This window comes from Lolium perenne, chromosome 7, assembly GCF_019359855.2.
Source record: "Lolium perenne isolate Kyuss_39 chromosome 7, Kyuss_2.0, whole genome shotgun sequence".
NCBI lineage: Eukaryota > Viridiplantae > Streptophyta > Magnoliopsida > Poales > Poaceae > Lolium > Lolium perenne.
This window is the reverse complement of record NC_067250.2, coordinates 191446482-191461034: the sequence shown is the minus strand read 5'-3', so window position 1 is coordinate 191461034 and position 14553 is coordinate 191446482. Positions and strand designations below refer to the sequence as shown.

The 14553-nt window shown below is 43.6% G+C and overlaps 1 protein-coding gene across 4 annotated transcripts; it reads right to left on the bottom strand.

The window, feature by feature from the left end:
- Positions 1–1308: 1308 nt before the first annotated feature.
- LOC127314680 (zinc finger BED domain-containing protein RICESLEEPER 2) lies at positions 1309–8866 on the bottom strand. 4 transcript variants are annotated; one of them, XM_071824635.1, is made up of 4 exons: positions 8642–8866; positions 7909–8208; positions 4537–6621; positions 1309–1676 (listed from the first exon to the last, which is right to left on the bottom strand). In XM_071824635.1, exons 2-3 carry the CDS (start codon positions 8198–8200, stop codon positions 4541–4543), a joined length of 2373 nt encoding a protein of 790 aa, XP_071680736.1. In that variant the 5' UTR covers positions 8201–8208; positions 8642–8866; the 3' UTR covers positions 1309–1676; positions 4537–4540. The 4 variants fall into 4 exon arrangements, with proteins under 4 accessions (XP_071680736.1, XP_051201149.1, XP_051201148.1 ...); XM_051345189.2 differs by lacking the exon at positions 1309–1676 and adding an exon at positions 1771–2356 and having other exon boundaries at positions 8635–8866; XM_051345188.2 differs by lacking the exon at positions 1309–1676 and adding an exon at positions 1771–2356 and having other exon boundaries at positions 8642–8865.
- Positions 8867–14553: the final 5687 nt, after the last annotated feature.

Sequence of the window (14553 nt, the reverse complement as noted above, 5' to 3'; positions counted from 1 at the left end):
GGCTCCAAACCCCCCTGCAACATACCGAGGCGCCCCCCCCCCCCCCCCCCTTCCCCGGTACCATGGGCGGTACCATGGCCGGAGCCTCCGGCCGTGGCCAGGCCGGCGGTACCGCCCAGGCACCCTTCTTCTTCTTCTCTTTGCTTTCTTCTTTCTCTTCTCCTTCTCTTTTCTTTCTTTCTTCTTCTCTTTCTTTTCTCTTCCAATATCTTGCATACTCTTCACTCTTTGAGCATCTAGAGAATGTAATAACCTACAAATCTTATAAACCGAAATGTTCATATATTATCATTGTCATCAACACCAAAACTACATATAAAATGAGATATGATCTTTCAACGTTACGCGACGCATCGGAGTTGATCCGACCCGTCGATTGGCACCGACCTACGAGGACGGAGTTACCGTCAAACGGAGCCTATAAATACAGCTCCCGACCGAGACTCCTCCGCTACTTACAAATTTCGCCAAAAGGATAGACCGGAACCCTAATACCTATACGGCGTCCCAAGGTAACTAATTCTCCTCCTCTGATATCTCGTTTTAGTCGTACCATATGTTGTTCAGAATCAGAGGCCCCAATCTAATCTTGGCGGAGGCGGGACTTGTTTTCCTTGACCCAAACCAAAACATGTGATTCACTTCGGCAGTCATGTTCAATCACCGGCTGTTCTTTAGATCTGTTCCGTTCGCTTTAGAGTTATTTTGACGGATTTGTTGGATTGCTATTGCTCCTTTGGTCCTTGGCTCCCTTGATTTTATTGTGATCGAGTATCACTCTCTAATTTGCTAATCAGGGGCAAGTTGTGTTCGTTGGGATCATGGTTCACACCACTATTTGAAGCTGATTAACATGACTATATTGCTTTCTATCATGACTAGTTACACGTATCTGATGATCCACTTGATTTACTTTTACCAACCTGGTGTCCTCGTCAACTCAATGTTTATTTTATACAGTTAATTTTTCTCTTATTTTGGATATGCAAGGGATTTAGGGAAGGGCAGAATTTCGATGGTTGTTTGTAGTTTAGGCGATTTTTTTTGTTGCCGTTTATACTGAAAGATTGCTACACTAGCCAACTGAACCAAAAGTCCGAACTGATGGAAAGAGACTAGGCGAGTATTTATATTCGACATATACATCTTGCATACTTGATAGAATATGACTATTGAGTTCAATGATTCATGTACCATCTTCTCATCTATTCTAAGATTATTGTTCATGTCTCCAGATGCAGATTTTCGTGAAGACCCTCACGGGCAAGACTATCACCCTTGAGGTGGAGTCATCCGACACAATTGACAATGTCAAGGCCAAGATTCAAGACAAGGAGGGCATTCCCCCGGACCAGCAGCGCCTCATCTTTGCAGGAAAGCAGCTCGAGGATGGCCGTACTTTAGCTGATTACAACATTCAGAAGGAGTCCACCCTGCACCTTGTCCTCCGTCTCCGTGGTGGTCTCTGAATCTGCTCTAGTATTCCTTCGGAGATTTCTGTCTTCTTAGAAATCTACTTCTGAGCTTTCTGTCTTATAAATTCTGTAGTTTGTCCACAACTATCTTGTGCCGATGCAGTGAGAACTCAGCACATATTACATATGATCTTTGGTTGCTTAAATCAGGTTATTCATATGTTGCCTCTTACACATGATCCATTCTTCTTGGTCGACGATCTGATATAAGCAGTTTTATTTGTGCGTTAAAGCTTCAATTATGCCTGGTAGTTATATGTGAATACGAAAAGAAGGGGGGGGGGGGGGAATGAAAAACAAGTAACACGCACAACACTGTCAGAGATTCCAATGCATTCAATTGAATCTCATGATGCTGTGTTTTACCCATCAACATGGTTATCTAATACAGTGACAACATCCATAGAACATACTAGTATTGGTAACTAGTAAATCGAACAGCGGATGGATTCATGTGCAGTTCACAGTGTTCCTCCTGGCCAGGTCAAAGCAGTGCCAAACCATTGGCACGGTACGCACACACACAACTGGGCAAGAACCTTAGGTCTAAACACAGAAAACAACATAGCATGTACACCTGAAGAATAACACCCAGAAACCAAAAATCTGGGGTGAAGAATATGCAGAAATATCTGAGACATAGCAGGGTCGCTGCGAGAACATGTGTGGAACAATAATAGGTAAGTCAGCTTAGCCAATAGCATCCTATGTTAGAACAGCAGTGAGTGACGGGTATGTACGTAGCCTTCATCCAATAAAAAGTGTGCTGTGGCATAACATGTACTCCCTCTGGTCATCTTTAATCGACGTGACAAACATACGTACCTAGGCTATTCGTTGTGCACAGCTCGCGTCGATTTATTACGACCGGAGGGAGTAGCCTGCAAGAACAATAGTGATCATTACCACCAGAGAGAGTTAGCAAACATGAACTAAGCGGCATTGTCTATGCAGCTGAGCGATTGTAGTTGACTACTTATTTGTGCAATCTAGCCACGGCTGAAACATGTTCCACTAAGAGTTACTCAATATAAATAACATGCTATCTCTACCTAATAATAAAGGGAAAAGAGCTTCTTGTTCATCCGTTTTTTATTGCCCGTAAAGTTCTAAAAAATTACCCACCAATGCCACCAGTAAGTGAAATAACTTTTCGTCGGAAAAAAAAGCGCCAACGGACCACAAATGAGACCCCAATCTTCCGGGGCAGAATCTCATCGTCCTTCACTGGCCGCCGCGCCCGCCTCTTCTTCCGGTTCCCCAGCTTCTGCCACAGTAAACCAGTCCCTGAGTCTACCATGTTGAGGAGCAAACAGGTGCCCGAGGACCGCTCCTGACCCCTCCATCCAAGCCAGTGGATTCAGCTTCAGGGACGACGGCAGCTTTGGCAGGTGCCAGCCAGGGAACCGCCGCGGCGAGGCCATGTCGTTCCCGGCGCAGGCCTCTCCATTCCCAGCCTATCCCACGTCCGTACGTCGATTCCCTCTGCTGATTAGGTCGTGAGGGTATGCAGTGTGCCTGGATGCGGCCGGACGGCAGTTGGCGGGGGATGCAAGAGGTGCTGTCGGTGGCCGCTGCCGTGCGTTCTACAGCGAGTGGCAACGACGGACTACCGTGGTGGTGCGCTCCAGGATGGCGCGAGCAAGCAGCGACTAACCAACGCTTTCTTCGGTGACCGTCCGTATTTTCTTTATCAGGTAATTTCTCTAAATCCACCCCGGTGGAGCTCATGTCACCATGGCCAAGACCGTCATGACTCGCTGGACAGCGGCAGCGAGCATCCATTCTGATTCTCCACGATCGATGATGTTTTTTTCTCAGAACCAGAATGCTTTATTGGTTCAGAATTTGTCTAGGAACAAAAGCAAATCCTAAAAGGCCCTGAGAAGTGAGAAGGTGATGTGCAGATTCAACTTTCTGCACTTGTCAGTTCTCTGTCTACATCTTTGTGCTAATTGGTCTGGTCCTATATATTGAAAATAGCATTCGGTATCCGTACACTTGGTTTATTGATTGATTGATTGTAGGGACACTAGATCAGTTCAGGAATTCACCCCATCAATTTGGTTTGGTGCTTGATCATGTAATGCTAATCTGAAAATAAATTTAGTCGGCAGACTAGACCTGTGGGTCAGTTACGAGGATGACAATCACTACTCCCGCGCCTTCCCAGGTTTTCAGAATGCTGAACCATGTTTCACTGAATAATAGAATGGCTACAAATCTCTAGCCGTGAACGATGCTGTTCAGCTGGGCTGGTTTTTGCTAATCACAGTGTGAACCTCTTCCTAACATGGCTTCACCATGCACTTAGAGCACAGGCTCACATGAGACCCAGGTGTGTATGACCATGGCAATAAAATGCAATAGCTCAATATCAGGCGTAGTGTCAATTTTAAAGTTTTCATTTCTGAAAACGGTCTTCAAATCTAGACAAGTCTTTTGCTCTACGGGGTGACATTTTGAGAATTTAAGACTCGCTGTGATTATCTACTTACGTGAGCAATTTTTCATAATTAGCATCTACAGAGTATCAATAGTAGAATAAAGAAAAGGTAAAATTAAGCATCTTCCGTGCGATCAGGTGGACACTACGACCACCGTCAATGAGGGTGGGAAGGATGATAAGCGTCTACACGGATAAGCCGCCGTGTTAAAACAGGGGAGATTGATTTGATGGCGGTGTCCTTGAGCCATGCTTTTCAGGCTATGCCGTAGAATATTATATTCTCCCGGTGCAACGCATGGGAAAATTTCCTAGTTTCATACATACAACAGAAGATAACATGCAGGTGTAACATCCTAACTACGAGACACTCAAGTTTTTAAGGTGTCTGTGAAGGTTCTCCTATATTAGATAAGATGCAAAATTAAGCTCTGGTTCAAGAAGATAAACACCTCCTAGGAGGATTGTAAACAACTCTATCTATTCAATGAAATGAGACGCAAAGGTCCTTTGCGTTTTCTCAAAAAAAAAAAAAGATAAGCACGTGCTTCTTTTCATAGGGACTCAAAGAACATAGCAAACAAATAAACAGAAAAGCCGAAGTGTAGAACTTACCAGCCTATCTAATCCAATCCCGGGTACACACAAGTGCTTCAATTGTCTTGATGTTTAATGTGCTCCATTGCTTATGAATCACCGGCCCCCGACTGCTGAATGCTGCATCACAATGAACAGCAGAACATGGCATTGCTAATACATCCTGCGCCATAATTGAGAGGGTTGGATACTTTGATGAATGACTCATCCACCAGTTTAGAATATCAAAATCATCCTTCCGTGGAACAAGGCCATCTTCAAGGTAGTTGTCAAGCTCTGACAATAGTTGACTCCTTGTCTGTGCAGTAAGATGCTGATCCCAATCTTCCAATGAATCACTGTCAAATCCATACATTTCGACATCGTGAGCTTGACAATTTGAGGTCTGAATATTCGACTGATCCATAGAGGTGCAATATTCATGAAACAATTCCCTTGTTATTTCAGTTACATCATTTACATACTTAGCTGCATCAGCGCCAAAAGCTCGTTTAAGACGGAACTCAATAAAGGTAATTTTGAATCTTGGATCAAGAACAACAGGCACGGACAACCAGAAGTACGAGTTTTGCCAATATTCATTGAATGCCTCCTGCATCTCTCTAACCATGCTAGCAACATCAGTGTGTTCAGTAGATGCTTCTTCTTGCAAAATAGTCCTCACTTTCCATACTTCATGGAAGTACATATTTGCTGTCAGGCAAACAGAGCCAGAAATTACTTCAATGACTCGATAAAAAACCCTCAAAATCTTGCAGATAGGCTCAACAATTTTCATTTCATCCAGGGACACCAATTCTTCAGAAGGAAATGACTTCTTGTAATGCAGAAGTACCTCGAGTCTAAAGTAAATTTTGTGCCACCATTTTGAATCTTCATGGGGGCACTTCAAACCAACATGACTAACAACTTCTAGAAGTTGCTGCCGAGTCAGCGATGAAGATACGCATGCTTGGATAAATCTCTCAAGCAGATCACCAACAAGGTAAAGCATTTGTTGCCCTTGTAAAATAACGCTGTTAAGCACATCATCAACACAAGCAATATTGTACAGCTGACCTCTAATAGGAAGAGAGTTCCTCTGCATGAGCATGTCCTTCAGCTTCGAGATACTTTCGTCGTTTCTTATTTCGCTGACAGATGCCAAGCAGAAAAGCTTCCTGTCAAGATTCCAATCTCTTATAGCTTCCCATATGACATTACATGCCCCAATCTCACACTCTAGCACACATGCTTCCTTATAGTGTATAATCCTTTCCAAATTAGAAGGCGAGGACCAAAATACACCGAACTTGATTATTCTCCTTTGAAGCTTCCAGTCAGCATCAATAAAATGCGCTGTCAAACATAGGTACTTTATGGTGGGCTCAGCTCCGTGAGGAAACCACACACTTGCTGATAACGAAATTCGCTGTGACGAAAGTGCAATTTTCTCCTTAAGGTCAGACTTTTCTTTCTGAAACAGAAGGGTTGAATATTCTTCCATATCTAGGCTTGAAGCCATGTTAAACATAGGATTGAGGCCCTTCGCAAATCTTTTCATTTCTTCATGCTCCACAATTGACAGGGGATAACCATGCATTACTATCATCCTAGTTAGATCTTGGTAACATGCTTCTTGATCCAATTTCCTGGTGAGAGCAGACAAGTTACTTGGTTCTGTTGGGGTCATGCTGTCTGCTGGTAAAGCTAGAATGTGCTGATTCTGATGGTTTCTATGACCAGAGCTATTACCCTTGAGGAGCCGGCTAGCATATTCCGCAATCTGAACCTTACCATTTGTCAAGGCAGGTGAAAGTTCATCCTTCACCCTAGATTGTACACTGGACGCAAAAAACCAACTGTCCTGATGATTTGCACTAGTTCCAACCCGTGCTGAGCAAGACTGGGTGTGTCGGTTCAAATGACTTCTACCTTCTGCACTAAATCTCTTGTGGCAATGGATACAGTCAGCACCCTGGATTCTCCCCTCAACATAGACAGGCGTGAAGTCCATCCATACCTTTGATTTGTATCTGCTGTTCTCACTAACATTTACCAAGTTTATGTCATCAAGTGACTCTGGAAGAACCATGTTCACCGGATCAATGTCATTCACGCCTACTATACATAAAGTACACATAGTTTAGTTAGAATACTCTAATAATAAAAAAGATGCAAGGTATCATGCAGAAAGCTGCTGCCACCCTGAATTTAAGCCAAACCGTCAAACAACAATATCTCTTGTAAAGTATAACATGCGACCCACACCTGATGATAATAGTCCAAACATTCCCATTCTAACCGAGACAAGAAAAAACTAGTTAAAAATTCCACTAAAGCAACCTAATCTTGACAAGGGCACGAACAAAAAACAGAATTTAATTGCAGCCATTAATACTCCCTCCGTTCGGAAATAAGTGACTCTGCTTTGTCTAGATACAGATGTATCTAATGCAATTTCAGTGTGTAGATACATCCGTATCTAGACAAAGTTGAGTCACTTATTTCCGAACTTAGGTTGTATTAAAACTACTCCTCATGCTTAAGAGTTGTCATGAAAATGAATCTTTATCTGTAGTATAATTATAGCTTGCAAAACAGAATGGTAACTTTTGACTTGTAAGCACTTATAAAGTGCATCGACAATGTGTCAGGCAATTCGAATGGAACCACCATGTGTTTTTTTTTTCTCATCAACAAATGCATTACAAATAATGTAGCCGCTACAATCAGCATGACTCCCTGACAAGCTAAGCTTAGCCTTCAAGAAGAAGAGGACCATACCAACACCAGTAGGCCATTCTGACCATATTGCCTGAAAGGAATGCCCTTAGTTGTTGAGACTGAGATATTGTTAACACGTCACTTAATTAATACTCTCTAATTGCTTGGAAGCTTGAATGCTTAAAACATGGCAGACTTCTTAAGTTAATAAGCATACAAATCTTTATAAAAGAGCAAAAAGTTGGTAAGGGTCAGTCTGCAATTAAGTAAATGTGGAAAATTAGATTAAGGTTTACTAACTGCCACAGGACATGGATAGTTGCCTATGTAAAAGCACATGGACAGCTCTCTTTTCTTGTTGCATTCTTGTTGCTTGAATGCTATTTTAAACTATGCCTGCATCGACTTCAACAAAAGCATGTAACCAAACGGCAACGTATGTAAAAGCGGCTCGACCCAATGGGATCATCATAACAATGCAAGAACCTAAAACAGCATAAAACTTAACGAACATAAAAAGTATGCAAAGTTGTTCCGCGCACCGGAATGCAAACAGATCCTAAAACAGCGAAACAAATACAACCTGTTAAACCTTCAGATGACTGGCATGTGCACAGACACATAGGAAAATCAGCTACTCAAGCACCGAAAGTACAACGCACGAAAGAAACAAAATGAACATACCATATGGAAAGTCTGTATCTTGTAGCTCGCTCGGATCAACTCCTCCTTTTGCTCGACAGTTCTTATGATGTCGCCACAAATGGCTCGTTCCGTTGGAGCGTCCCTCAGCACCTTTGCAACTCATGAGCGTACGGCAGTAGCGGCATTCTGCGCTCTGGATCACTCCGTTTACATATACAGGCGTGTACTCTTCCCACACCTTGGATCTCTTCTTCCTGAACCTGGATGCATCTCCATCAGAATCCAGCCCGGGCGGCACATCGTCGTCGCTGTCATGCTCGTCGTGTTCCATAGCTGTAGCTGATACAGCACGATCAATTTTCAGCATAGCACGTGATTAAACCGCGGAGTGGATAAATACATACGGAATGAAAGCACAGTAAGCAACCTCTCGCCTACGTACAGGTATAACTCTTAACCTATACCACAAAAACAGCACAAAGTTTTAGAAGCACGATTTCGTATGGAGAAATGGTAGGCGCAAACGTCAGCAGCAAAATGTCACCATGAACCTTTTTATTCGAGCTAGCTAACGTTCAGCACTACTAGAATATGTTACAGTTCCCCCTGAAACCATCAGCTGGTTAACTCACTCACTAGAAGCAAAAAAATCACAGAAGAAGAGTATATGAAGAAAAACTAGCACGCGTCCGTAGCAGCAAACAGGAGCCGACAGTGAAGGGAATTTGGAGCCGAAAAATAAGGCACGGGGATCGCGTTGCATACTGCTCACCGGAAGCTCAAATTTCGCCGGAAACGGGAGCGCGAGCAAGTTGGGAACTCGGAATCAGGGGGAGAGTCAGGGAGCGGGAGATCGACGCCGGCGAGCCGACGGGAGCGGCAGCAGCGGCGGAGAGGGGAATGCGGGTAGGGTTAGGGCGTGGAGCTGGATGGATCTGTGGGTAGGTGGGTTCGTGGGTGGCCCGACCCAAGTTCTGGATATGGGCTTTGGCTCAGTGGCCGTGTATCCTGGACTAGAGTCTAGACCCAAATGCTACGGAGAGTATCCGGTGCACCCAACCTTCACAACACATGCTACACGTCTTTAAAAAAATTCTGAAAATGTAAGTCTTTTTACAAAACTAGTTTAGCTTTTAAAAAAAGACTTATATTTTGGAACGGGATAGTAGTAATTACAAATTCAACTCACATGCTTAGAAATGAAAACAACAAATTCGGTTGCGGTAGTGTTTAGGGGCTCAATTCATAGAGTAGTTCAAAACTTCAAATTGTGTACTATTCACAACACGTTTTGTCTTTTTTGTTTCTCGGCCTGTGGGTTGAATGTATAACTTTGAGGTTTGCTAGATGCATATTGTGCAAGTTCATATAATTATTTTGAGAAAAACTGAAAACTTTTTAATAGAGTTATATAGCATCCAGTGCACCGGTTGCAAGAAAACCTCGGGTGCACAGGATATAGTCTGCTCAAATGACAGATGCTAGAGTAACCTTCCCGGGAAAAAAATGTTTCAGTGAATTGTTGGGCTATGATTGATCCCATGCGCTCGTCTTTAATCCAAGCTCCCATATTGATCTCAGACTGGCGGATCCAAGGCAAGCTACCAGGGTGCACTGGACACCCCTAAGATAATTTTTTCTTTGTAAAACTGCATTTTCCCACCATATATGCACCCCCTAAAATTATTTTATATCTGTTGTGGCACTCTTTGTGCACCTTGGTTCTAGATGTTGTAACTCTGCCACTGTCTCAGACACCATTAAACTGGTGGAAAGCTAGAAGAGGCAACAGGACCAAGAACGCTCTACAGATGGGAGGCAGCGGCCAACAATTCTGATCACAGAGGAGTCGATGTCACCTCCGAGATCCACCGTTTACACAGCGACAGAGCGAAAGCTGATCCTTTAAGATCAGGTCTACAAGAATCAGTTCGTTGTAATACTCTACATGCTCCGGTTTCTGATATAAACTTTGCAAATTTTCTACAGTCAAGATGCATCACTAAGTCACTGGATTCAGAGCATCCAATGCAACATCGATGGAAAAAATTCAGAGCATCCAATGCAACATTGATGGGAAAAAAGTCCTAGCAGGGGCTTTGGTGTTTCGGAAAAAAATATAAAAGCTTCCTCTGACCAAATACATGGTAGGTTCAAGTTGGGTAGGTTAGTATGAAACCAAAATAAATAAAAAAGGAGAGAGAAGAAAAACTAAAATTTCGGCACATGGATCGATTGATTTTCATGCAGTCCTACCAAAAGTAAATCTTTAGAGACATTTCAGTCAACTTTGTCATCCTCTTCCCCTCGTCTGCCCCTTGTATTTTTCACACTACTTAGAATTACATGGTGCTTCTCAAGGCCCATGTTGGATATGACTAAACCACCTTAATCGGTGTTGGACTAACTTCTCATCGACAGGTGCACCCCTAGTCTATCACGTATTACCCTGTTTCTAATCCGATCATTTCTTGTATGTCACACATCCAGTGTAGCATGTGCATCTCTGTAACACTCATTTGTTTGATATGTTGTCTTTTAGTGGGCTAACATTTTGCTCCGTGTAGCATCACCAATCTGATTATCGTCGTCTAGAATTACCTTTTAATTTTTGTGAGACCTTCTTGTCACATAGGATGGCAGATGCTTATCGCCACTTCATTCACCCTGCCTTGATCACGTAGCAAATATCCTCATCGATATCACTATTGCTATGCAGCGCCGATCTAAAAGTATCGGAAGGAGTCCCTCTTAGTCACTATTCGTCATTCTAAATTAACATCCCCATCTTCGCACCTAACACTAATAAAATCACATCGCAACTACTCAGTCTTGGTTCTACTAAGTCTAAACCCCTTTGATTCTAAAGTCTATCTCCATAGAACTTCTTATTAGGCCAACCTTGGTTTCATCCACTAACACCACATCATCAGCAAAGAGCATACATCAATGAATATCTCCTTGTATATCCTTCGCGATCTTATCCATCACTAAGAAAAACATGTATGGGCAGGCTGACCCTTGATGTAGTCCTATCGTAATTGGAGGAATCGGTCTCACTATCACCTGCGTTGTCTCACACCTGTGTGAGCACTTATCACATCATTATCATGCATATCTCTTACGAGGGTAATGTACTTTGTTGAAACTTTGTATTTCTCCAATGCCCTCTCCAAGTCGATGAAGCCATATGTAGGTTCTTATTTTGCTCCTGATATCTCTCCATAAGTTGGCGAAGTAAGAAAATTGGCTATGTGGTCGATCTCTCTTGGGCTTAAAACCAAATTGATTTTTAGTGGCATTCGTCACTCCCCTAAAACGATGCTCAATGACTCTCTCCCAAAGTTTCATAGTATGTCTCATAAGGTTAATTCCTCGGTAAATTAGTACAACTTTGAATTATCTCTTTTATTCTTGAAAATAGGTAGTGATATGCTTTTCCTCCACTTTTCAGGCATTTTGTTTGACAAAATAAATTATAGGACGATATGCGTGGCAACCGTGGACTAACAATTTACACACTCTCTGAGATCAAATTTCTTGGCTCCATCACCGGGACGATGCAACGGTGAACAAAAACTCTAGCGATTTTATCTGAACTTGCAAGGAAACCCAACACGCCACAAGGGGAACATTTCTGCCTATTTTGTGCTCAACTTTTCGGGCGTGAACATCCCGGCGAGTTCACTTCCTGCAGGCAGCAAAGTAAAAGAATGTCACATTGTAGAAGGAAACAACCAGGTGAAACAGACTGCATTAGATATGGATCGAAAACGTTTACATCTGTCATGAGAACATACCAAGGCTAGCAAGCTGATCAATGGCAGCCTGACCAAGCGACCCATCAAGCTCAAGCAAAAGCAGAACTGCCGCGGCAATTCTTCCCAGAGAATCTGCTTCGGACCTGCAGAGAGTGCTGAGGTACTCCTGTTCTTCTTTCGTCAAAACAGCGCCAGTCTGCATCACGGAAGAATACAATTGATAAAATCGGTGTTGTACGCTCAAGAAAGGGATGAAAGATACCGGATTGTCTATAGAATTCATACCACGAGATCTTCAACTGAAAACCTGGTTTTATCAACTGTCCACTTGGAGACTCCACTACCGTCTTGTGAAGTGACCATGGTAGCTTCAATATCGGTGCCTTGGTCACTGCTGACTAGTGTACTGCCTGCCTGCCTGCCTTTGTGCTGTTCCATTTCCGGTGGCTGGATTCCTCAAATGAGGCCTTATTGCCTGCAAACCTTCAACGCGAGCCTGAGAAAGTCCATAGAGTTAATTTCTCAGGTGTGCAAAACATATCACAAAAGAAAATACAAAATTGGTTGCAAAGCTAGGAGGAAAACAGAAAAAAAAAATGCACATGTGACAGTTATCTGTGTGTGCTGTACCGTGAAACATTCGAACGGATTTCTGTTTTCTGGGAGGCCTTCTCAGCGCTGTTCGATTTGGTGCGACCACTGTGTTTTCCTCGTAAATGTAGATTGCGAATGGCGGCCTGCCAAAACTTCACTTCTCTTGGAATGCGATTGCATGTGCGACGGCAGGCCCAGTCTCTTAGCTCCACTGAAACATCGACACCATATGGCATCCCCATGCCAAACTCTGATTCGTCACCTTCTTTTGAGCTTACATCTAAGGTTTGCAAAGCAGGAGAAAATAGTAATCAGAACAAAACTCTCTGGAAGAAACAAAATTCCCTTATTTCCCAACATATGAACAGCCAAAACATAGCTAGGCTTTCGTAAAAAAAAACCATAGCTAGGGCCTAGGGAAATCACTAATCATTTGATATTTCTTCAAAATAAGGAAAACGGACAAGCCATATCATGCTCCACTGACTTCAGGAGACGTTCACGATCAATCATAGGAAAACGGACAATCCACATCATGCTCTACTGCTTGACACATTCAAAATGCAGTAGTAACGCTAGGAATTACGAAGAGGATGCAACATTACAAGGCACATGCACTTACCATCCTTGTTGGTAACGGTATATAATTTGAGAAGCTTTGCAAGTGGACGAGAAAATGAATTGATGATCCCTTCCAAGAGAACCTTCCCAGGACAACCATCAGGCATTATACCAAGACGCTGCAGCACATATTCAGTATACCTCATCCCACCTCCAAGACGCACGCCTGATATCTTAGCGGCAAACTTCAGCTTACAGCACTCCACATCCTGAGCGCGATATGGAGTTATATAAGCTATGGTAATGTCAAGAAACTGAGCTTGACTGTCCTGATAGTGATAGTTGCTCTGGGAATCAACCCAAAACATAGGTCGCTTCACTGGGAGTTCCTCGTCTTCTGTAAAGATGTCATAATCTCCAACTGATCCAATACCGCCCACATGATCACTTGGTCCTTCTAGGTTGAAATAATGCGCTATTGCTTTTTTCCACTGCAAGCTAGTTGTGAATACAATTGTACTGTTAAAATATTGGGCCCACTTTTAGTGGCCCAAATTAGATTTCAGTTTTTTCTATAAATCTCAAAGCCCACATAGTGGCAGCCTTGTGAGTTTGAGCCCAAGTTGGTGGCAGCTCACTAGGGAGTGGCAAGAGGTGGGAAGTTTAGTCCCACATGGAAAGTTGGGAGGAAGTTAGACCACCTTATAAGGTGGGTTGTTCCACCACTAGTAAGTGAGTGAGAATAGGAGTGCTACACGCGCGCGCTCCTCCTCCTCCTCGCTCGTCTCGACTCGACTCGCGCGCCGCGCTCGTGGTGAGAGGATTGAGCCTCGAGCCGACGGACGCGTCGCAGTTAGTCGGTTCGGGTCGCTCCCGGATCGTGGGCTATCTGTAACCGACTCGAAACGTTCGTGCGACGTGGGTGTGGCCCACGTTGCCTAGGGTTTCCCGAGCCTATATAATCTCCTACCCGGCTACCGTAAAAACAATATCTAATACACGATTTAGGGTTTCCATCTCTCTCTGCTTGTGCCGCCATCATAGCCTACTCCATCCCGCGCGCCGACGTGCATCGGCGAACGAGAGAGCAGGTCTCCGGAACCACTCGTCCTTGCGATCCTGTACGGGAGAGGGCGAATTAGGTTTTTGGGAAGCGCTCTGCGCGACTGCTCAAGCTCTTCATCACGGGTCGCCTTCCGTCCAAGTCGGGCGGTGCTGCCTACCGTCGTCTACAACGCCGTCTACTTCGACCCGTCGTCCCCGTCGTCAACAACGTTGTCATCAACAACGTTACTGCTGCGACATCGTCTGCTACACCTTCACCGCCACCTCCACCAGATCGGTATGTGCGACATATCTCGATCTGTTTAGCGATGGATGTTATACTGTTTGCTCTGCTACTGTTCATGTTGATCACTGCATCTAGTATGTTCGAGTTTCACATGTTAGTAGTTATTGTCGCCATGCTTAATATTCTGGAATTAATCATGGAAATTGTGCCTAATTATCCAACAATCCAAAAACCTAATTGTAGGCAATTTCATGAGTTAACAATGGTTGGTTTTGCTGATGCACTGAGGCCAGATAAGTTTACCGGTGTGCACTTTAAGAGGTGGCAGGTTAAGGCCACGCTCTGGCTTACTCATCTAAAAGTGTTCGAAGTTACTGATGGTTTACCTGAAGGAACTATATCTGACCAAGATCAGAACAAGTTCAAGGAAAACAATACTCTCTTCGTCGGATGCGTTCTGAGTATTCTTGCTGATCG